The following is a 25,369-nucleotide window of genomic DNA, read 5'->3' as shown; positions in this document are numbered from 1 at the left end:
CATCAACACTACAAAGGGCATTTGCAAAAGGTGTTCAACTGTGAATCTATTTTGGCACCTGATATTCTCCAGGTTATCCCCTAGTCCTCAGTGGAATCCATTGGTCAACCACAATCAAGAGGCAAGTTAAAGCAAAGCAATCAAATGGATGAAAAAGATCAAAATTTCTGGTCTGATAGTATTCCAGTTCAGGTGCCAAACTATTCCTTGAAGCTGCCAAACTAATGCTCACATTAAGACTCCATACAGCTCCCCAAATCTCAAGAATGCAACAACAGGAATTGTCTTCAAGAAGGGAGATAAATCATGCTGTAAAAACTGTTGAGGTATTTCCATTTTATTCAGGGCAGGAAAAAGCCTTACAAACATTCTTCTGAATTGCCTACTTCTTATCACTGAGGAAATTCTCTGAGACACAGCCTAAATTTAAACTTTTCAGAGGGACATAGTATCAATGAAATAGGAGCAGTAGTGGTCATTCGGCTGTTCAAACCTTTCTCCAACTATCAATATGTTAATGGCTGATCATCCAACTCAGTGCCCTGTTCCTGCTATCTCTCCATACCTGTTGATCCTTTTTGACTTAAAAATCTAAATATAACCCTTTTTTAAACATTCAATGTTTTAGCATGGAGTGTTTTCTGTAGCAGAGAATTCTACAGGTTTGCCTCTGTCTGGGTGAAGAAATTTCACCTCATCTCAGCGATAAAGGTTTATTCCAAACCCTTAAATTGTGACCATTAGGTTCTTGACTCCCTGTCAGCAGGAATATTCTTCCCTTGTTTACCATGTACATCTTAATAAGTCTGTCCTGCCATCCCAGGAAACGGTGTGGTAAACCTATGTCGCACTCCCTCCCTGGCCTTCACCTAATAATGAGACCAAAACTGCGCACAATACTCTAGGTATGGTCTCACCAGACCCTGTACAATTGCAGCAAGATATTCCTGTTCCTGTACTCAAATCCTCAAAATTTGACATCCCATATTACATCCATTAACTTTGTGGTTGAATTTTGCAGATCTTGGTAGGTTAGGAAGATAGGATAGGAAGTAAGTGGTTTGCTCACTCTCACCTTCTAGCATCAAACAGCAATACTTCCAACTAGCAGCATGTGTGGTTACACCGTGCTCATTCAGGTGTCTGAGTTAGGATCATAACAAATGCCATGAACAGGTAGTCAGCGAAGAACACAAATTTAAAGGCCCCGGCACCCTCAATCACTTTTTATTTTTTATGGCAGATTTGAATAGCTAATTAATACAGGACATTCTGCTATAACACACATTTTGGTAACCAAATTCACTATAAGGCGAATTGACAAATTAGGGACACTTTTTCTGAAGCATGAACTTTTAAAACTTCTAACTTGTTGGTTAGAAGGTGATTAAATTGCCAGCACTTTCTAAAGACGGATTTTTCTAAAAAGCAAGATTGCACAAGAACGCAATGGCATATTGGCACTGCCACTTCTGTTCACAGAAATTACTGTAACATGGAGCCACAGACATGGAAGCAAGCCTTTTCTTATGATTTTGTGCAACCTCTTCATAATGTCATGAAGAGCTCCCACGCATTTTCCAGTCTGACCGCTAAAAATGCAGTGGTTAGTTGCATGCAACTGTTCTGTTAAAAAGATCAATAGCTTGTTAATTGTTTATTTTAAAATGATGGATAGAGTTGCAATTTTGGCACCTGCTTGAGTTCTGTAACATCTGACACCGGCATGATGACAGGGCAAGAAGGAGCCTGCTATCAATCTTTCAGGGAGGGTGACAACTTGCCAATCAAATTTCATCAGTGCCTTAAAGAGGGAATAAAAGAAAATAAACACTATAATCTGAAACCTACAATCTCCTTCCCTATTTGCTTAATAATTTGGGGGTTGAGAATAAAGTTGTTCAGTTACACAATGATCTATGACAGAATTCTGCAAGATGTCATGCCTGAATCAATAGTCAGCCAGTGGCAAGGATATCTGCAATAGCTAATTTACTGTTCTCTAAAGTGAGAAAATAAATTCAATTTTTGACAATTTGATGAAGTCAATTGCAAATGCACCTTTGGTCCAAAATGTCAGGCCTCATGGGTCTATTTTAATTATACCTGTCAGGCAAAAACAATACTAAATGGCAATTAAAACCAAGCACATTCATGACCCACATTAAACACTTCTTTTTCCCACTGTTAATGATCTTAACCTGCAATGTTCTCTAAATGGCTATGGCATCCATTTCAAGTGAACTGGAATCCTAACATTTCAATAGATCTGACCAGGCAAGCCAGGTAAATGCAGATCATCAGCCATCTAGAATAAATGTGAAGCACAACGATAAAGTCAAAATATTATTTTTTGGCAGCAACGGGTTCACTACTATGATACTCTCTTCAAACCATTTATCTGTTTCTATTATGGAAGCAAACTCTGTTCAAGACCAGAAATATGTCAATAAGGATAGTGGTCAAAATTGCCTGTGGTCTAGAGCTGCCACTGATGGCTGAAAAAACTAATTTGCTGGAAGGTTTTAGTGTTAGAAACCTACTCAATTATAAATTCACTCTTGTTTGTGATCATGACAAAATAGAAGGTTCATTATTATCAAATTTTTCAGAGTGCTACTTTCAAACCTTATAATTTCTTTTTACCAGCAGGACCCAAAAACAGTGCACATTTTTGGAAGGATGAGATTTAGTCTCAATTTCTCCCTTTCTGCTTTTCATCATTTTCCCACAGGTAACTAGGTTAAAAAAAATATAAAATTAAAAGTTGGAAAATACAAATTGATGTACAAATATTTTGTAATTGAAAAAGCATGAGAGTTCATATTAAGAACGTTACCAAATCTATATTTGCCAGTAAAACCCATTGCTTGTAATTTCCGAGTTGAGGTGAATGTTATAAATAATTCATTTCGTGTTGATATCACAGCTGGATTCTCTGCACCACAAATTGGTCCTTCAAGGATATCTGCATGAATACTGGAACCATCATAAATTGTTAAATGGTCACCAATGCACGCTGCAAATTCTTGTATCTGAAGTGTTAAAAATTCCAACAGAATCTGTGAAAAAGATTAGATCACATAATCAAACCCAATTTCCATGGCTTACCATAATTACGGACAATAGCCTATTTCATAGAAATAGTAAAGATCTTTGGTCCAACACATTGAACAAGTGTGATAACTCAGGGTGATTTATACAAGTTGAGTGAGTGGGCAAATACGTGTAAGATGCAGAACAATGTGGATAAAAATGATGATGCCTTCTTTGGTTGAAACAAATAGAATGGTAGAGTATCATTTAAATGGTGATAGATCAGGAAAGATTGATGTACAAGGGGATCTGGATATCTTTGTATATCAGTCTCTGAAAGCAAGCATGTAGGTGCACTAAGCAGTTAGGAAGACAAATGGTATATTGACCTTAATACAGGAGAAAAGAGATCTCACAGCAGTGGCACAGAAACCTGCATTATTGTATATAATTTTGGTCTTCTTAGCTAAAAAATGGTTTATTTGCTGTCGGGGCAGTGCTGATTATTTGATTCTTGGGTCGTAGATTTGTCATAAAAGGAGAAATTGAGTCAATTGGGCCCTATTCACTGGGATTCTGAAGAATGAAACAGGATTTTGCTGAAACATATAAAACTTTGATAGGCGGAACAGACTGGATGCTCATACGATTATTCTGTGACATGCCCAGTTTTTTGATCAGTACTTGAAACAAGGGTTACAGGGAAAGCAGGAATGTGGATATGAGGAATATCGGATCAGCCATATTCCTATTGAGTGGCAGAGCAGGTTCAAGGAGCTGAATGACATACTCCTGCTCTTATTTGCTGTGTTTCTCCATTTTAGTGTTGCATAAAGCAGGTTTGTCAAGTTCAATTCACATGCTGGACCTGATCCAATAACCTAGTAATTGCCAAGGGAAGCTAGATACGTGAAACAAAAATTATTTAGATGCACTGAGTTGGAAATTGGCATGCATTTTAACATTGCTTTGGGCCTAACACAGCAAAACATAAGGCCTGCACCAAATCTGCAAGTGCTTCTGGTACATTGGCCATGACCATTTTTATGCATATCTGGTTGCCTGCAATCAACATTGCATCAATTAAAGAACAGGGATAAAGTAAAGGGATCTTACTCAAGGGACATTGTGCAAACTGTGTGAAAAACTAAGTGTGGCATAAACCAAGAAAATAGCTATTTAAAGAGAAATATAATAGAAATTGCAATAGAATAGAAAATGGTCTACAATGGCCTAAATGGTAGTTCTTAAAGAGAGCTGGAGATCACTGAAGAATTTATTTCACATCTTTATTCATAGTATTTGCAAAAAGGTCTGTCCAGTTCAATTTCTACATGACACTGAAGCCTCATTACACTTAAATTTACAAGTCATATTTTAAAATATAAATCTATATTTCATGTCAAACTTTCTTCAATGCAAATAGTCCAAACAACTTTAAACAGATTTCAGATGCATGGTTTACTGTGCCAGCATGGCCTTAGACTTTGGGCTTTTCTCATTGAAGCTTTATTGTAACTGCCACAGTCTTTAGTTTGTCTTCAGAACCTAATATTGTATCTTGGAATGTGGTATTTTGAACACTCAGTTGTGGAAAATTTTTACACTGGAAGACAAACAAGTTTCAAACAAACTAAAGAGGATCTTTCATTGAGAGTCACTGCAAAAAAAATGATAGAGATTTATATTTTCACATCTCCACCTGCGCACCATAGCTAGCAGATGTACCTCTTAGCTCTAGGGCATCACCTTGAGCTGCTGCTGGTGAACCTGACTCTACTTCTGCATTATCCTCCTCATGATTTGCAAATTGCTGTATAAAAAAGGTCAAATAGCTCACTTATGTAGTGAGAATTCAGAGTCTGTCCTCTTATTTATCCAAGTGTAAAACCAATCTTTGATTGTTTTTATTTTTAAGATGTCCTTAAGGAGCTCTTTAGTGTCCAGTATTATCCTTCAACATGCTCTACAGCAAACCAACAGAAGGCTATAGAAGACTCTACAGCCAAATTTCCAGATGGCACAAAAATAGGCGGAATGGTAAATTGTAATGTGGAATTAAGAACCTTACAAATGGATATGGATAGGTTAGGAGAGTGGGCCAAAATGTGGCAAATGGAGTTCAGCATAGACAAGTGTGAAGTCATGCATTTGTCAAAAAAATAGGAAGGTGGCCTATTATCTTTATGGGAGAGACTTTGGGATGCACCAGTGATTAGATTCCCTACAGTGTGGAAACAGGCGTTTCAGCGCAACAAGTTCACACCGACCCTCTGAAGAGTAACCCATCCAGATCCATTTCCGTCTGATTAATGAACCTAACACTATGGGAAATTTAGCATGACCAATTCACCTGACCTGCACATCTTAGGATTGTGAAAGGAACCCCACACAGACACGTGGAAAATGTGCAAACTCCACACAGACAGTCACCCTAGGCAGGGATTGAACCCAGGTCCCTGGTGCTGTGAGGGAACAGCGCTAATCACTGAGCCACCACGTCACCATGTAAAGGGATCTAGGTGTACTCGTTTATGAGTCACAAAAAACTAGCATGTAGATACAGCAGATAATAAAGGAAGCAAATGGAATGTTGGCTTTTATAGCTAAAGGAATAGAATATAAAGGTAAGGAAGTATTGTTGCAACTATACGAGGTATTCTGAAACTGTATCTGGAGAATTGTATACAATTTTGGTCCTTGTATTTGAGGAAATATGCAGTGGCATTGAAGGCAGTTCGGAGGTTCACTAGATTAATCCTAGAGATGAAGGACTTATTCTATGAAGAGAGATTGAACAGTTTAGGCCTATACTCTCTGGAATTTAGAAGAATGAGGAGAGATCAAATTGAGCTATTTAAGATCATAAAAGGTGTGGATAAAAGAGAAGTGGAGCAGATGCTTCCTCTTGTGGGGCATTCCAGGACAAGAGGTCATAGTCTTATCTGTGGATTATTATTATCATTACCCCAAAGTGTGGTGGATGCTGGGACAGTGAGTACATTTAAGAAGGAGTTAGACAGATTTTACTTTAAAGGCAAGAAAATGGGGGTTAGGAGCATATCAGCCATGATCGAATGGCGGAGCAGACTAGATGGACTAAATGGCCTGATTCCGCCTCTACCCTTTATGAACAGGTCACTTATACCTGTGACACATGGAATTCAGGAAGCAAAGCTTCAGATTGACTGGAATTAGAGTTATGCAGATCTTTCTTAGAAAACATGGAGACAAGCAATAAGAAGTGGGGAAAAGGTGCAGGTGACAAAAGAAATTACCATATGGTAGAATAGAGGATCCTCCAGAAAGACGTAACATCAAATGAACTTGGACCAATACCACTAATCAACTGTCAGAATCACACGGCACTAGTTTATAGTCCAGCAAATTTATTTGAATTCACAAGCTTTCAGAGGGCTGCTCCTTTGTCAGGAGAAGTCTTTGTCAGGAGCAGCACTCCATAAGTTTGTGATTTCACATAAATCTTGTGGACAATAACCTGGTATCATGTGACTTCTGACTTTGTTCACCCAGTCCGCATCACAAATTAATTGCAAAAGGGATTGTGACTGGTGAATTGAACTCTACTTTTACAACAATGCCCAATCCACAAGTACATGATGGAAGCAATTCATAATCTAATCAGAGGGATAGATGTCATGATGCTTGACCAACAGGTGGTATTTTTGGCTCCTCTTCAAATATTTATTAGTCCAGTGATTAAGTTCCTGTTATTCTAGCCCTAACTCCAAATCAACAGCCACTACTTTCTTTAGTAAGCTCTTGAACACTTTGAATTTTGGCCTCAAACTCCTACATTGTCTGACTTGTCCAGACAGACTATGCTTCTTAATGACATTACATATTGTTATAAATTGGAGGTTGCCCCCTCCACCAAAAACTAAAACCGAAACACCCAAAGAGGAGCACCTCGTCCTATATTCTGTAAAGGAAGTGCGAAAAGTGGTGTAACCTGCTTTTGAGCAACTTCTAGCAGTTAAATAAAATAAATCCCTGACACTGAGTTTAAAATCAACAAGTAATAATTTATTTATTTAACTCGAGCAATGAACAAATTAACTGAGATATTAACAACCAAGCAAAAACCCTTCTAACTACCAACTATTCCTGAATAAAGCAAGATTCTAATGGTTTACTGTTATAAATCCCACTCATATATACAAAAAAGGAATTTGGTCTCTCGAAATTGCAGCCAAGTTACGTGTCTTCTGAAATATTCCGTGCCTTCCAGAATGTTCTCCTGACACCTCCTCTGATAGTGCTGCAAACACCTCACTAGCCCTGCCGACCAACTTAGTCTGAATTAACATTATCCACACAGTCTTTGGTCAGTTTATCTGTTTAGCCAATTTCTCAAAGGAAATGAAAAAGGCTTCTACATCTTTTTCATCACATTTTGGTAATGTCTGGACATATTTGTACATATCCCTACCAAGCTGTTGGTTACGATGATTTCCATAGAATCATACAGTGTGAAAACAGGTCATTTGGCCCAACAAATCCACTGCAACCCTCCGAACAGTATCCCACCCAGACCCATTTCCCTATCCTTTACTCTACATTTCCTCTGACTAAATACACCTTATCTACATATCCCTGAACACTATGGGCAATTTAGCATGACCAATTCACCTAACCTGCACATCTTTGAACACTGGGAGGAAACCCATGCAGACGCAGAGAATGTGCAAACTCCACACAGTCGCCCGAGGCTGGAATCAAACCCAGATCCCTGGCGCTGTGAGGCAGCAGTGCTGACCACTGAGCCACCATGCTGCCCATCACTTCAATATTGTAATTTTACTTTTGTCATTTGAAATCTTTCTGCTGCAAGTTCCAAATTCATCTTTTCCAACTTGAACATTCTTTCCGTTTCTTCTGTTAGAGACTTCCTCTTCTTTTGGTTCTGCCAGAGCGATTCTTTCCCTTTCTTTATCTTCGAACTCCAGCCTTTTAAGTTCACTTTCTAACTCCAATTGTCTCATTTTAACTTAAGTTTTTCTAACTCCACTGTACTTGACTATTTATCTGATATACTTAAATGCTTGGCTGACTCCATTATAATTTTAGCTTTCTTATTATCCACAGTTAAATCCAATTCTAATTTGCTAATTCTAAAAGGGTCACCTTTTTTCTGTCTTTCTAAACTTTCCTGGCAAATTTGGGAAGCACTGTTGACCCCCCAAAACCTCCTCAGCAATTCTAAGAGCCATTTCCCCACTTTTGATTGAACCAACAACAAGTGATCAGAATTAAACAGATTTTCCATTCTTCACCTAAGTTTTATTTAAAGATCTAGGACACTCATTCCCCAAATCTGTTTAAATCTGCTGGGATCTTTTGTACACTGGATGAGTTCCAATCTATAAAAACCCCGACAAGCCCTCAGTCTGTTATAAAGCACAAGTTGACCCCCCCCCCAAACTAAAATTGAAACATTCAGAGGTGCACCTCATCCTGTAAAAGAAGTGTGAAAAGTGATGTAACCTGCTTTTCAACAACTTCTAGTGGTTGAATAATATAAATCCCTGACACTCACTTTAAAATCAACAAGTAACAATTTATTTATCTAACTCTAACATTGAACAAGTTAACTAAGCTATTAACAAACCGAATAAACTAAAAACTATTCCTGAAGAAAGCAAAATTCTAATGGTATGACGTTCCAATAAATACAACTCCCACTGATTTATAAAAGAAATAGAATTTGGTCTCTTGAAATGACAGCCAGCTTATGTGTCTTCTGGAATGTTCTGTGCCTTCTTTCAGGAATGCCCTCTCTGTCAATTCTTCTCTTGGGAATGCCTTATCTTTCATTTTTTCTGTCAGGAATGCCTTCCCTGTCATTGGTATGGTTGTTATTTAGATGGTGCTTTCTCTAAGACACAGATGAGGCTGTGAGAGCCAGCGATTCTCTCTCAAGAAAGAGAGTGCTGGTAGATGCCAGCTTGTTATAGGGTCTTTGTCCAACTACCCCCTTCTTCTAAACCCTTGATGACATATCAATATTTCTTTGGTATCTAAGTACCTGGTTCAAATTGATTAGCTAAATTCAAAAGCCTCTTGTCTTGATAGAAACTGCTACTTGGCTTGCTAACTGTATGGCCTTTTGATCCAAATTTTCAATTCAGGTGCTCTCTGTGTACTTGCAAACTTTCAAGTTGTTGCTCATGAACATCCATTTTAAATCTCTAAGCATGGAAAAGCACATGATCTTTTAAAGGGATCACACAATGCTTCCGCCCTAATATTTTACAAACACTAAATTCTAAGTTCATGCCTCCCAATGGATAAGCACTCTATCCAACTTTGCAACAATATGATTACACTGCAAGACTCAGTTGCAGACAACAATGTTATTATTAAGTAAGTGGAGTTGCAGGCCAAATGTTAAAATTCCATTTAGAAATCTAGTTCTTACAACCTCCATCTCAATTCATCATGTTCTCTTTTCTGAATTTACTGCCACCTTGTTATAGAGCCATACAGTCATACAGCACAGAAACAGACCTTTTGGTCCAAACAGGCCATGCTGAATGTAATCCCAAACTAAACTATTTTCAACTGCCTGCTTCTGGCCCATGTTCCTCCAAACCTTTCCTACTCGTGTATTCATTTAAGTGCCTTTTAAACATTGCAACTGTGCCCACATCCACCACTTCCTCTGGAAGATCATTCCACTTGCAAACTACCATCTGTGTAAAATAAGTGCCCCTCCTAATTTTTTTAAATCTCTCTCCTCTCACTTTAAAAATTTGCCCCATAATATTGAAATCCCCCTCCCTAGGGAAAAGATATCTACCATTAACTCTATCTATACCCTTTATGATTTTACAAATCACTATAAGATCTCCTCTCAACCTCCTATGCTGCAGCAAAAACGTCCTAGCCTATCCAGCCTCTCTTTGTAACTCAAACCTTTCATTCCTGGCAACATCCTGGTAAATCTCTTCTGAACCCTCATCAGCATAATCATATTCTTCTTATAACTGGGAGACCAGAACTAGACACAGTCCTTTGAGTATAGGGGTTGGGAGGTCATGTTGAGGTTGTACAAGACATTAGTATCTGGAGTAATAAGTAATGGAGGCAAGCCTGCTAAATGTCTTTTTAACCACTGTGTCTAAATGTAATGCAAACTTCAAAGAATAATGTATCGGAATTCCTAGGTATCTCCGCTCTACAACACTACAAGGCACTACCATTAATTGTATAAGTCCTATCCCTATTTGCTGTACCAAAATGCAATACCTGTATTTATTCAGATTGAACTCTATCTGCCATTTTTCAGCATTTGCATTTGATCGAGATCCCTTTGTAACTTTAGAAAAGCTTCTTAACTGTCTACTATACCACAAATTTTGGTGTTGTCTTCAAACTGACAAACCACACCTTCTCAGCCAAATCATTTATAAATATGACAAAAGAGGACCCACAACCAATCCGTGTGGTACACTACCGTTGACGGGTCTCCAGTCTGAAAAACAACCCTCCACCACCACTCTCTGCCATCTTAAATGTATCCAATTGTTCTTACTTCATCTCTGCCTCCAGTTAAATTTCCCAACCAGTACTTACAGTTATCCCATTGACCAAGCCTTCTCATGTGGACTTGCTACCTCCCGTATCAGGACTAAGAGAAGAAGTGGTCATACAAAGTCTAGAACGGACAGCACTGCCTACCATCCAGCCAAAACTGTGGATCCGCTATGTCATTACCAAACACGTACATCCAGAGGAAACCCATCAGCTCATAAACAACATCCTTACTAGCACAAAATTCAACAAGGAAGAAGAGAACAATAAAACTAACTTTACTTTTATAATGGTTGTGGACATAATGGTCGAACACAAGGCCAATGAGGAGCTCTAGACCAGTGTATACAGGAAGACCACCCACACAGACGAAGTACTCAACCACAACAGCAACCATCACAGCATCTGCAAATGGAGTTGCTTCAGAATATTGCTCAAGTGAGCCATAACACACTGCAGCATCCAGAGAGGTGCAAAGCAGAAGACCATCTTCACAATGGCGTCAGAAACAATGAGTACACAAAAAACATAATCTGCCAATACCGACACAGCAGACTGTAACAGGAAGACACAACATGTCCGGACACACTGGCCACACTGCCATATATTAAGAACATATCAGAAATGACCACCAGGCTACTCCAACCCCTGGTATCATGGTAACCATGTTACAGCAGCTACAAACTAGTATAAAGGATCCCATACCCACAACCAACAGAACCATTATGTCCAAAATACCATGCAAAGGCTGTCAAAAGCACTACATAGGACAAATGGGAAGCAAATTAGCCGCCAGGGTACATGAACATCAACCAGCCACCAAGGCACATGACCAGCTATCACTTGTATCCAAACACACAGCAATAAAGGACACCAATTCGGCTGAGACGTATCAATCCCAGGACAAGCCAAACAGAGACATGCACAGGAATTTCTGGAAGCCTGGCACTCAAACTGAAACTCCATGTAGAGTTGGATTCCATATACTGCAACTCCATGTAGAGTTGGACCCCACATATCAACCACTGAGAAACAGAACCAGCAACAAAACTAGAAGTGACACTACCAACCCCAATGGACCCAGACACATAAATGGCAAGAGGGATAGAACACCAACTCTTCACCAAAGGTGCACTGATTAGTTTCCTAGTATGGTGACAAAACGCCTGCAAACAAACTTTTTAGCTCAGCGAGCAAAACACCAACATCATCCCAAATCTTCTTGAATACTCTGATCCTTGAATCTGGCAAAACAGGTACAGAGAGCATACAATAAACTACAGATCCCTCCTGTACCCATGGGGGATACATTCCAAGACCTATCACAGAAGCCCAAAACCAAGGATAAGAGCAAACCCATTCATTTAAATGGGAAATTTACCTTTCTGGCAGCCCCCTGGTTCTGGAACGCTCCCTGTAATATGCCCTTCAGAGGGTTGGTGTGGACTTGTTGGGCCAAATGGTATGTTTCCATACAGTAGGGAATCTAATCTAATACTTCTGTTTTAATTGTAAGAAAGTTTGCTATGTGTAAATAAACTTAATAAAACAGGGATTTGGGAAATAGACTATAGCCTTTCAAATAGTAAACCACCCTGCTTATGGGTAGACGTCAAGGTGAATGGTATTCAGCAAATCAGGTCTGTTATCGATTCAACAAGATCATGGCTGATCTGATAATCCTCAACTCTACTATTCTGTTTTATCCCCTAATCCTTGATTGTCTTACCAATTAAAAATCTGTCCAAGTCATGTTTCAATATACACAATGACTCTGCCACAACTGGTTAAAAAAAGAATTTCAGCTTCACTATCCTCTGAGAGAAGAAATTCAGCCTCTGGTCACAGACTCACCCATGAAGAGATTGCTTTAGACAGGAACTGCCACTTGCAGTTGCAGTTGGGAAGGATTATCCCAGAGATGATGAACAAAGGCAAGCTGGCCACCTGTTTTGCCAACAGCGACCTGAAGTTCCTGGTCAACTTGGTAATGGAGAGGAGGTCCATTGACTTTTTTCAAGATCACTAGAGGAGACCACAGCATCTGGCTTTGCTAGCCTGGTCCAAAGTCACCACCCCAGTCAGTACTGTTCCAACACACCAGAATAATGCCCAATATTGTAGGAAGAAGATTACTAACTTCTTTACTCCACAAGGGTAAGTGCCATCATCGCTCTATCGCCTCATACTAATTCTGCCATTGCACACAACTCTCATGGAAGTTCACGGTCAACCACTTTTACAATTGCATGAAACATCTTTCCTCAATCGTGTCTGCTCACCTCAACTCTCTAGAATTCTTACCTGCTTGCCCTCTACACTTCCAACTCACACATTCAGGCCACCACACTATCCGTCACCCATTTGAACCAGCACTAACAGCTGAACCTCCCCCTTTCATTTCACTCAATCTCTCAAAGTTCAGTTCAAGGAGAGGATCCCATTTGTTGGCCATAATTAACTCCATTAAAATGTGCAAATACATAAGGGACAGCAGGTAGGTTTTTCAGAAGCACTGGGGAAACTAAATCAAAGGCTGGAGTAGTCCACCAAAGCTGTCTGTACTGTCTTGCCTCTGCCTGTGTGCACATGAAGGCTGCATTGACAGGTAGGTGGCTGCCATGAAGTTTTGCTAATCATTCTATACATGTCAGGTAATGGAAAACTCCAATTGTCACATAACCCTGCAACATTAATTCTAATATTAATTTTCAAAGAATTTTTTAACAGGGACTCTCAACAAGAAGCGGGAGTGAAAATCAGTATCTTTCAATAATCTAGATGTTTCAACAAGATTTAGTGAGGCAGTCCTTGGTGAAAGTTAAGGCAAGATGGTTGCAGAAAAGCTAGTTCAACTGTTTTTTACAAACTATGGATTACATAAAGAAATACAAACAGGTTGTTGATATGGTACGATGGTAGGCATAGCTAAGCTGTAGGTCCAGGGCTCAGGGGTAATGTTAGGGGATGAAGATATAAATGAGGGAGTTCAATGGGAATGTGGAAAAGCTCTGAACTGATGGGGTTGATAATGACTGCAAGGAAGAAAGGAACATGGAGTTTTAGGAGACTTTTGAGACTGTGTCATAACAAGGTATACCTATATTAACAGGCTGAGCATGTGACTTACCCTACAAAGTATGACTTGTCTAATCTTCCATCTTTTTCCAAATTGCACATATGCAGCATAAATGAAAAATGACTGCATCACACTGGAGTGCACAAAGCAATTTTTTTTCAGTTAGAGGACAGGGGTCGTACTTGGGGATGCGATGTAATTCAAGGAACAAATCAGGCACTCAGACAGTACAGATTTAAGATATCTGTAATCATCGAATTCTGCATGTTAAACACATTCACTGATCAACTATGTGGAATACAAATTCTAGCCACAAGCAATCTGCACCATGTCACTCTAAACTGAGTAGTCAACGCTGTGAAGCAGAGGTAATCACAGGTGACCTTAGAAATGTCATCTGCAGGCTACAGTTCACAAAGACCACACAAAGTAACATAAGCTGCAGAGATACAGCTGATTTTCACTTACATTCAACAGTAACATTCTCTTATATGTAATATGCCTTTTTGGGTGATGTTGGGAGCAGGAATTGGCGTTACAAGATTTCAATAATCTTACGGTAGTTACATTCTTCTACATTTTTCTTGCATTGTATAACATGAAATAACTCTTTATTTACATTTGCATAGTACAGGGGTTCTGACCAGCCAGGCTCAGAGCCAGTCCCTTGATTGAGGAGATTCTCTGAACTTTCCGTTTTTTTTTCCTTTTATTCTTCTTTCTGTTTTCCTCCCATACTACTAGTGCACCAAAGGGAGTTCAGCAGCAGTGCTTATATTTTCCCTATATAACCCATGGCAATGTGTGAATGCATAGTAAAAGTCTCCTGTTTATGTCTGTCAGCCAGGGCTCCCTGCTCAGTCTGGGTTAACCACCTTAATAAAGGATCTCATTGTCAATGAGATCCACCTGGCCCTGGTTCCAATTACTATATTTGTTACCCCCATCTACCTCTGTGGATGTAGGCCTATACTTCTTAGCTTCTTCTGAGATATCTTTGCCCAGGTCCAGTTCCTCTGACTCAGACTTTAACACAGGTAATGTGTAGCCTGTTTCCTGCACCCAAACGTCTCAGATGAGTTTCCTTCTCTCACTCAGGCTGTAATGGCATTGAAGCTGCATCTATCTCAGACTTTAAAGTTTCTTCGATGATAGACAGAGGAGGAGAATCCATGGTTTCTGACATACTTTCTGACTGTTGAAGAGCCAGGCATGTTTTGCTCCTGCAAGGTAGCAGCTTTCATATGATCCACATGTTTGTTCAGGACCGTTTCACCTACCCGAACTATGTCACAGGATCTGACTTTGTGTCAACCTCACTTTGTACCCATGCAGGGCCATTTTTCTGGTTCCAGCATTAAACTTCACTCCCTGAAGTAAACTGTCTCTCACTTACAGGAGGAATATGGCTGGCATTAGTAGTCCTGCTGCAGTTTCACCCTCCCTCAGGTCCAGCAATATCAGGTTTAACTGGTGCAGAGTCTTCTCCCATCAGCAAATCTGCTGGAGTTATCCCCGTGCTTATGTGAGGGGTGGTCCTATAATCACATAGGAACTGGGATAGTTTGGTATCAAGTGAAGCTATAGACTGTTTCTTTAAGCCTGCTTTCAATATGTGGACTACATATTCCGCCAGACCACTGGATGATGGATGGTATGGAGTTGCCTTGAATTTCCATTCGACTTTAGGAAATACTTGAATTCCCTGCTGGTAAATTATGTCCCATTGTCTGTGACCAATACTTCTGGGAAACTGTATATCATGACTGATGCTCACAGCTTTTAAACTGTCATCCCTAAGTTTGCAGAATAAATTCTATGAACTTCCAATCACTTTAAATAGGCATCCACAATTACCAGGAACATTGAGTCCATGAAAGGATTGGCATAGTCAGCATGTAAACAAGTCCAGGGTTTTACCTGGCCATTCCCACATGGAGGAGCTGCTGGCTGCAAATTTTTGTCCTTGTTGGCACAGCCCCACCAACACAGGCATTCAATCCTGGCCACCACACATAACTTCTTGCCAACATCTTTATGTTCTAAACCCCTAGATGACACTGGTGGAATTCAGCTAGTTATTCACTGTCACCTTTACTTGGAACAATCACTCTTGCACCCTATAGTATAATGGTCCTCGACGATGAAATGATTTCACTGGGTCCAGAAAGATTTCAATCCTAGAAATGATAGCCCTTTAATTCCACCCCTAATGTTGGTAGGATGGATCTTCTTGTATCCACAGTTGTATACTGTTAGCAGTGTTATGAAGTTGAAGGCATATATTGTATCTTCAAGAGATAGAGAATGCTGTTTGGCACTGAGACCTTACATGCTTTCTGTCATATGACAAGCTAGCAGTCTTAGAGTATACTGGAAAATTGGAAATATGCAACACTTGGCTGTGCAATAGATACCCGAGTTGGTTGCCGTTTTGACAACAGTTTGAATCTAACCAATCAGTTTAAATTATGCCCCAGAATACTAAAACCCAATCGAGTTTGAATTTATTGTTTTTGCCAATCTTGAACAAATGAGACGATCTGATGTTTGGGGTATAAGAAAAGCAAGCATTTTGAAAGTCAGGAAGAGCAACTGTCATCGACAATGTAACTGCCATCGAGAAAGACCGCCATTCAAAAACACTCTCTATCAAAGGTATCTTTCCTGTATGAAAAATATTCACACTAAAAGAAAGAAGATGACCTAGGGAGATCTTCAGCCCAAAGAAAACAGACACCGATGACGACAGCCATTGTGTGGCTTTGAAATTAAGTTCATATAATTTTAATATGAGCTTTTACTTGAACAGTATATTGTTATAGAGTTGGTAGGCAGGTAACCAGCAGAGAAAGTGGCGGGGGGAGGGATTACAGTTGTGAATAGTTGTTATTTAATGTTCACTTTTAGAGTTAAGGAATAAATTGATATTGTTTTCTTTAACAAGTAGAATTTGGGAGTTCTCTGTCACTCATATTTTAACAGATTACAAGGCAAGATGAACTTTTCTGGGCATTTGGTTTAATTAACAGAAGGGTTTACTGCCATGTTGTAACCGTTTGGGAGCTTGACTCCGTGATTTGGACAAGTTTGAACAGATTTGGGGTATGAACAGTCCCACTCTAATGGTTGGAGTTCACAGCGAATATTGTTCATATTCAGGTCAGGCCTCACAGGCCTAGATCTGCATACTGCCAGCAACTACAGAACCTGAGCCATTTGGCTGAATTTCAGCTGGTTTTTGGGATTTTACAGTGGGCTGACCTAGAGTCTCTCTGATCAGGATATGCTCTGTGTGATGCTCTGCAATTGTTTATCGTCAAGTGGTGTTCCCCAAACTCAGTTGGACAGGTAAGGATTTCCACTTCATTTGGGATGCCCTGTAGCTCACATCCACCATTTGCTGCATTTTCCAATAATAAAACCCGTTATAGTGTCTGTCTGAAATCCTGTTGGGCTTTAGATAATAGTCAGTTTTATATGGTTATGTCATTAATCCCACATACCAAACGATCTCTCAGCATCTCTTTCAGGCTTAACACAAAATTTATAGGCCTCTGCCAGTCGTCCTAACCTCGCCAAAATTCCTGATATGGATTTGCTTGGTTCTCAAACTGCTAAGTAAAACTGATAGCGTCACAGAATTAGAGGATCCTTGGGGTCGTAATATTCCTTAGCTAAATCTGTCAAGTCTTGAAACGTTTTAGTATCTGGTGCCACAGGGAAAATTTGGTTCCTTATAACTAAAAATGCTATGGGCCCACAAGCAGTCAGAAGAATTACACATTGGTTTTCATCAACACCAATGTCATTTACCCGGAAAAAACACTGAATTCTTGACCTTACAGAGGTTTACAAAATTATGAGGGGCATGGATCGGATAAATAGGCAAAGTCTTTTCCCTGGGGTCAGGGAGTCCAGAACTAGAGGGCACAGGTTTAGGGTGAGAGGGGAAAGATATAAAAAAGACCTAAGGGGGAATAAACTGCCAGAGGTGGTTGTGGAGGCTGGTACAATTGCAACATTTAAAAGGCATTTGGATGGATATATGAATAGGAAGTGTTTGGAGGGATATGGGCCAGGTGCTGGCCTAGATTGGGTTGGGTTGGGATTGGGATATTTGGTCGGCATGGACGGATTGGACCTAAGGGTCTGTTTCCATGCTGTACATCTCTATGACTCTACTGGGCCCTGTCTTCTACGGCAGGATTGAACCTGTTAAGCTTCCTGAATAAAGACACGATGTCAAAAATGAACTCAAAGACGACTGTTGCAAGCAAATGTTCTTCAGGATTTATATGTGATTTTGATGTGAACATAGGAGGAAATACTAAGTTTGTAGATGACACCAAAATTGGAGGTGTAGTGGACAGCGACTTCCAAGTACAATGAGATCTTGATCAGATGGGCCAATGGGCTGAGGAGTGGCAGACGGAGTTTAATTTAGATAAATGTAAGGTGCTACATTTTTGAAAGGCAAACCAGAGCAGGTCTTATGCACTTAATGGTAATGTCCTGGGAGTGTTGCTGAACAAAGAGAACTTAGAGTTGCTTGAAAGTGGATTCACAGACAAATATGATAAGTGAAGGCATTTGGTATGCTTTCCTTTATTGGTCAGAGCATCGAGTACAGAAGTTGGGAGGTCACGTTGTGGCTGTACAGGATATTGGTTAGGCCACTTTTGTGTGCAATTCTGGTCTCCCTCCAACTAGAATGATGTTGTGAAACTTGAAAAGGTTCAGAAAAGATGTATAAGGATGTTGCTAGGGATAGAGGATTTGAGCTATAGGGAGAGGCTGAATAGGCTGGGGGGCTATTTTCCCTGGAATGGAGGAGGCTGAGGGATAACCTTATAGAAGTTTATAAAATCATGAGGAGCATGGCTAGGGTAAAGAAACAAGGTCTTTTCCCTAGGGTGGGGGAGTCCAGAACTAGAAGGCACAGGTTTAGGGTGAGAGGGGAAAAAGTTAAAAGGGACCTAAGGGGCAACATTGTCACGCAGACAGTTGTGTGTTTGGAATGAGCAGCCAGAGGAAGTGGTGGATGCTAGTACAATTACAACATTTAAACAACATCTGGATAGATATATGAATAGGAAGGGTTTAGAGGGAAATGGGCCAAGTGCTGGCAAATGGGACTGAATTAGGTTAGGATATCTGGTCTGTACAGTCGAGTTGGACCAAAGGGTTTATTTCCATGCTGTACATCTCTACGACTCTATGACTGTATGGTTTTCTCTCGTCACTAAAGAAATAACTCCAAGGAGGTTGGTATCCTGTCACCAAGTCATTTGTTGACATGTCAGCTCTGACCAGCCAACCCAAAATGAGGAGACTCTCTGAATTGCCATTATAAATTTTTAAGTAAAGGCATGATGCCAGAAATGCTTACCACAAATACCCCCACTTCCTCCCGGGGGAAGCATAGGATGGCCTAGTGGTATTATCATTGGACTTTTAATTCAGAGACCCAGATAATGTCCCAGGAACTAGGTTTTAATCCCGCCATGGCAGATTGTAGAATCTGATGAAACTATTGTTGATTCTTGGAAAAACCCATTTAGTTCACTAAAGTCTTTTAGGGAAGGAAACTGCCATCCTTACCTAGTCACAGCAAAATGGTTGACTCTTAACCGCCCTCTGGGCAATTAGGGGTGGGCAATAAATGCTGGCTAGCCAGCGATCCTCTGATCTTGTAAATGAATTTCTAAAAAAAAATTTAAAACTCATAGATGACTGTTGTGAGTGAATTTTGATCAGGCAAATACTGTTTTCTTTCACTGCCACTGAAATAACTGCACAGAGGCTGATCATATTTGACTGACTAAATCCTCATGCAGAACAATATAGCTCATTCTTCCGTCAAGGCCACCATGGAGCAAATGTTACATTTCCTGAACATGACATTCTGATATTTGGAGTGGTCTGATGGGACTTTGCAGTACACCCCAGATCCTATGTAATCCTTCCATGCTGCGCTTTTCACAACTGGAGCAGACAGAGGAGATGCGATAGATGCCGAAGAGCTAGGAGAGTGCAACAGTGTTCTGAGGGGGAAGAAGACAATATTGAGCAGAAGGAACATCACATTCACCATGACAGAACAATGCAGCATCAGGTACAACAAGCCAGATGGTACTTAATTAACAACAGTTTCCAATAAGTTAAAACTGGGTGAGATAATCATTCATTGGTTATTAATTTGTTGTTGTTCAAAAGGCAAACAAAATCTGTTTACTTCCAGAAGCAAATGCAATTGTTCTGGTTGTTTTTCTTTACTTTTCCTGTTGTTCAATCAAAGTTAAGGCTTTACAACATGCAACATTTCCACTTTGAATGATAACAAGGTGTGTTATGCTAGAATTACGGAAAGAGAAGCACTAAGTCAGACAGGATTCTATCATGATATGACACTGAGAAGGGGCAGCCTCTATAACTTCGTTCTTGCACTACAGTTACAATGACAATCAATGAGACAGGTGATGATGAAAAGAGGCAATACATTTACGAATATGGAATTCTAGTTCTATTGAAGTGTCACTGCATGATTCCTTTCACACAATCTGTTATCAAAGCATTGTTTGTCTCTTGTATTCGTAACTAAGGCACTATTGAAGGAACACTGGTGAGTTTCTCAAATGAGTACACTGTACATTGGTGGAGCGAGTGAATATTGGAAGTGATGGATAGGGTGCCAATCTAGTGTGCCATCTGAACTCATAAGCTCTACCACCTGGATGGACAACAGGAGCAGATGCATGGGAGTGCATCACCTGCAAGATCCTCTTTTAATCATACATTTTCCTGATTTAGAATTAGAATTTATATGTTTAATAAATGTGTACTCAAGTACACAAGTACAATGAAAAGTGGTCATTGGATTCAAAACATTAACTCTGCTTTCTCTCCACAGAAGCTGCCAGACCTGCTGAGTTTCTTCAGCAATTTGTGTTTTTGTTTCACTCCCACCATCCAGTTTTTTTTAATTATATTGTCTCATGTTCATCAGTGTTGCCACTGTATTCCATTTTATACAGATTTTACCTCACATTCTGCTTCTTTTCTGAAGTTATGGGGAATTGGAAAAATATTGAAAAGAAGAACAGAACTACAAGGACAGCCAAAATTACCCCAATAACAACACTCTGCAGCAAGCACAAATTCAGAAAAAAGTGAACTCAATCAATTCTGTATATTTCTTCTTAATTTTGGTTTAGGTTTTTTTAACAAATGTTGTGACTTCTGCCTGTAACCCTTAATTTTATAGATGCTATAGTTGATCTTTTACACACCTTAAAATGATGACGTGCCCTAATTAGCCATCTGCAGTCAGCATTATTAGGATAAAAATTGGGGAAATTTGGAGAGGTTATATTTCCAGATGCAGCTATCAACATGCTTCCACATACATCTGCAAAAATACAATTTAAAGGGGCAATTATCACACCTACATATTTCATACACACATTGTACAGTATTATCATTTATAGGAAATGATATTGCAAGCCATTTACAGAGAAATAATCTAGATGCTCTTGAGCACAGATCACAAAAGGTTCATGACCAGTGCAGAGAAGTTATGATTCAATTGAACAGTGGAATATCTTCTACTTAACAGAATCATTTAGTACAAATCAGATGCCATCATATTGTTACTGACAGCTCACTTGTGTCAATAAACCATGCTTCAAATGGTGGCTGATAGTGACCTTGGAAACATTTCAAAGGAAGATTACTCAATGATTCCCAACTTCAACACCATTACTCTGATGATGTTAAAGAGTTAGGCCTATTCATAGCAGCATAGATTGAGAAGAACTTGATTTAGGCATATGAAAAAAAAAATTCAGCGCTGGATCGAATGTCTCAGAGATTGGTTTAGCTTTATGAATTGAACAAGACCAACATTTATTAATTTAAGTTACGTAAATGTAGGAGAAAGCTAAATGCTTTCCAAAACAGCATCTAAAATGTCTTGTCACTGATATTCCTACAATGCTATTGGGAGATTATGCGCACACTAATTGGTGTGCCAATGGATTCACTGTCATGCATAAACCTTGGAGGTCCATGCTGTGGAAAACTACATTTAATAGGAAAGTTGATTATCATTCTGTCAAGTGTATGTTTGCTCTTCATAAAAAGATAATTTTTTAAAAAATGGTCAATGTGATTTGTTGTGTTTGTTTAGCACGAGACAGAGTTTTCCAAAGTCTTTTTGAAATCCTTGTTCCTTTTTATTGTTTATTTTTCTTATTTATAGGAGACTTTGTGGCTCGATGATGGGGAATAGGAATAAGCAGGCTGATCTACCTTTGTATATTATTTTCTTATTATTTTTAGAGTTGCAGATTTCTTTCTTGCATTGTTTCAAGGAGAAGGAGATGGAGTTGGTATTTGGGGAACAGAGGCTGTGGTAGAGATTCATTAATGTGGATTTTTGGGGCTAGTACCTACATTTGTTGACTATGTGAAAAACTGGAAGGTATTGAACTGATTGGAGGTTTTCTGAAATAACAGTATTTTACCAAAGTAGGAGGGAACTCATGCGTTTTCTTGGAAAATGAGGTCAACAATTCAATGTGGTCAGCAATCCACCTGCTAATTACAGTAAGTTAAGATTCTTTGGGGAAAAACTCCCAAACCAAGCTTTTAGGGATATTAGTTCTTGGAAATCTTGTTTTTGTAATAAACCATGAGGCCTCCATTCTTACGATTATCTAGCAATCAATTCAATTCTTGGTTTCTCTTTCAAATAAAAAGCTTTTATGGAGTAAAAAGTAGGCAAACCTCCAAAGCTTGTAATTAAGAATTCTCTCTTTCCTCTTGATGGAATTTATTCAAAAAGTTATAAGTATTCTAGATCTCAGTATTTTGACAGCCTTGTAAAATTAACAAAAAACTTGGGAAAAACTTGATTTAGGCATATGAAAAAATCTGAGAGCTGGATCAAATGCCTCAGAGATTGTGTTAGTTTTGTGGACTGAACAAGACTTTATTCATTTAAGCAACATAAAATCTCGGAGAAAGCTAGATGTTTTCCAAGACAGTATCTGAAATGTGTTGTCACCAATGTTTCTACTATGTTGTTGGGAGATTCTCCACATATGAATTGGTGTGCCAATTCATTCACTGCTACGCATGAATCTTGGAGGTTGATGCAGTGGAAAAATGTACCTACAGAGAAAGATGGTTGTCATCTTGTGCAGTGTCATTTTCCAAGAATTGGAAACAGCCTGATTTCCATGTGAACTTAAGCTTTTTTTGGAAGATCTTCCAGCAGTCAATGGCTATACATAGAAACATTGATGATAGGAGCAGGAGAAGATCATTCAGCCCTTTGAGCCTGCTTTGCCTTTGAGCATGATCATGGCTGATCATACAACTCAATACCCTATTCCTGCTTTCTCCACATAACCAATGATCCCATTTGCCCCTAGTGCTATTTCTAGCCACCTCTTGAATATATTAATTGTTTTGGCATAAACTACCTCCTGTGGTAATGAATTCCACACGCTCAACACTCTTTGGGTGAAGAAATCTCTCCTCATCTCTGTCCTAAATGGTCTACCCTGAATCCTCAGACTGGGTTCTGGATGCACCCACCATTGGGAACATCCTCCCTACATTTACCCTGTCTAGCCTTCTTAAAATTTTATAAGTCTCTATGACATCCCCCATTCATTCGTCTGAACCCCAGTGAAAACAATCATAACCTAGCCAATTTCTCCTCGTATGTCAGTCCTGCCATCCCCAGAATCAGCTTGGTAAACATTTGCTGCACTCCCTTGTGAGTCTCATGACCTCAGGGAAAGAAGATTACATGCTGATTATTACTTAATTAAGGGAGGAAAATAAGTCATCTGTTTAAGTTCTCTATTGACAATGCCAATCACCAACAGTGGGTCAGTAGCATAACTACTGACAGATCTGGCTGAGTCCTGATGATCATAACCATTGGCAGGTGGGAAGAGAATAAACATGTTGGAGAAAGTTAATTGATCGCATCAAGTCTTTGTATCTGTCTATGAAAACATTGGTAAGAGTCACTTAATACTGTGGAGATCCTTACTCCTTTGCACACTAAAGACAGCCACCATTATGTTGTGTCGGATCATGCTGAGTGAGTTAACAGCCCAAAACTTGATGCTAATAAGGTGCTGCATGCCACTTAACCACAACTGAATTCCACTATATTCCTCACTCTTTCATCACCATGAGGCTGGATGATTAATCTTTGTTGTATTTGAAATGTAAAACAGTTTACTAGAAGCAGCACCAGATGTACCTGAAAATGTGTCCTGCAATCTAGGACTTTAGGATAAATTGTGGAATATGTAGGTTGTGGACAGAACTAAAGAATCGTACAAAGGTCTGTACAATATTAAAACTTGCAGGTCAAATATTTGATGGCTGGGCTGACTTGGAGAACAAATCTAACAGTGACATGATAGGAAACTTGTGAGTTGGTTAGTTGTTGAGCAGCTGCTGTTGCTGTTGGTCTTCAGTTTAGATTAAGTATACGAAGGAAGGTAAGATCCCAAGAATATATTTAATATTCAGTGAACTAAAGACAGTCAACATGTAAAGTATAATTTAAAGCTAATTCATGTTAGGGCAGCTCGACTACGTGGAATATTCCTCCTGTTTAGGGTGTAGATTTGCTCGCTGAGCTGTAGGTTTGATATCCAGACATTTTATTACCTGGCTAGGTAACATCATCAGTGGCGATATCCAAGTGAAGCGAAGCTGCTTTCTATTTATATCTTTCTCCTGGATGGGGATTCCTGGGGTTTGTGGTGATGTCATTTCCTGTTCGTTTTCTGAGGGGTTGGTAGATGGTATCTAGATCTATGTGTTTGTTTATGGCGTTGTGGTTGGAGCGCCAGGCCTCTAGGAATTCTTTGGCATGTCTTTGCTTAGCCTGTCCCAGGATAGATGTGTTATTCCAGTCGAAATGGGTGTTTTTTTTCTTCCATGTGTAGGGCTAAGAGGGAGAGAGGGTCGTGTCTTTTTGTGGCTAGCTGGTGTTCGTGTATCCTGGTGGCTAACTTTCTTCCTGTTTGTCCTACGTCGTATTTGTGGCAGTCCTTGTATGGAACTTTGTAGATGATGTTTTATCCATGGGTTGTACTGGGTCTTTTAAGTTTGTTAGTTTTTGTTTGAGATTGTTGGTGGGTTTGTGTGCTACTAGGATTCCGAGGGGTCTTCGTAGTCTGGCTGTCATATAAATATGACATATATGACAAACATATAAATAGAAAGCAGGAGACAACAGCTTCGCTTCACTTGGAGGTCACCACTGATGATGTTACCTAGCCAGGTAATGAAACATCTGGATATCAAAACTACAGTTCAGTGAGCAAACCTACACCCTAAACCTCAACCTGAGTTACAAACTTTGCAAAAATTCGTCCTGTGTTATATAGGAAGTCAGTGACACTTCCAGTGCTTTGAGTGACTGTGTGTGCAGGAAGTGTCTTCAGCTGTAGCTACTGAAATTCATATTTTGGATATGGAACTGCAGATGGAAACATTGTGACCTACACAAGGCTGACATCTTTGTGGATAATGTGTACAGTGAAGTAGACACTCTGCAGGCAAACAATCAACAGAAAGAGAATAGGTACTGTGAGAGACAGAACAAACAGTATGGCTCAATGATAGAACAGAGAAGGTGGTGGGGGAGGGTTGCTT

The 25,369-nt window shown here is 39.6% G+C and overlaps 1 protein-coding gene across 1 annotated transcript in view; it reads right to left on the bottom strand.

The window, feature by feature from the left end:
• Positions 1-2,035: 2,035 nt before the first annotated feature.
• Positions 2,036-25,369, bottom strand: part of LOC140493868 (high choriolytic enzyme 1-like) — a 76,301-nt gene continuing 52,967 nt past the window's right edge. The window contains exon 6 of the mRNA XM_072592861.1: positions 2,036-3,062. Within this exon, the coding sequence (XP_072448962.1) occupies positions 3,007-3,062 (56 nt within the window). The 3' untranslated portion in view covers positions 2,036-3,006. The remainder of the gene's footprint in view (positions 3,063-25,369) is intronic.

Source organism: Chiloscyllium punctatum, chromosome 22, assembly GCF_047496795.1.
Source record: "Chiloscyllium punctatum isolate Juve2018m chromosome 22, sChiPun1.3, whole genome shotgun sequence".
Taxonomy (NCBI): Eukaryota; Metazoa; Chordata; class Chondrichthyes; order Orectolobiformes; family Hemiscylliidae; genus Chiloscyllium; species Chiloscyllium punctatum.
The sequence above is the reverse complement of the archived record's forward strand: the minus strand, read 5'-3'. Positions and strand labels throughout refer to the sequence as shown.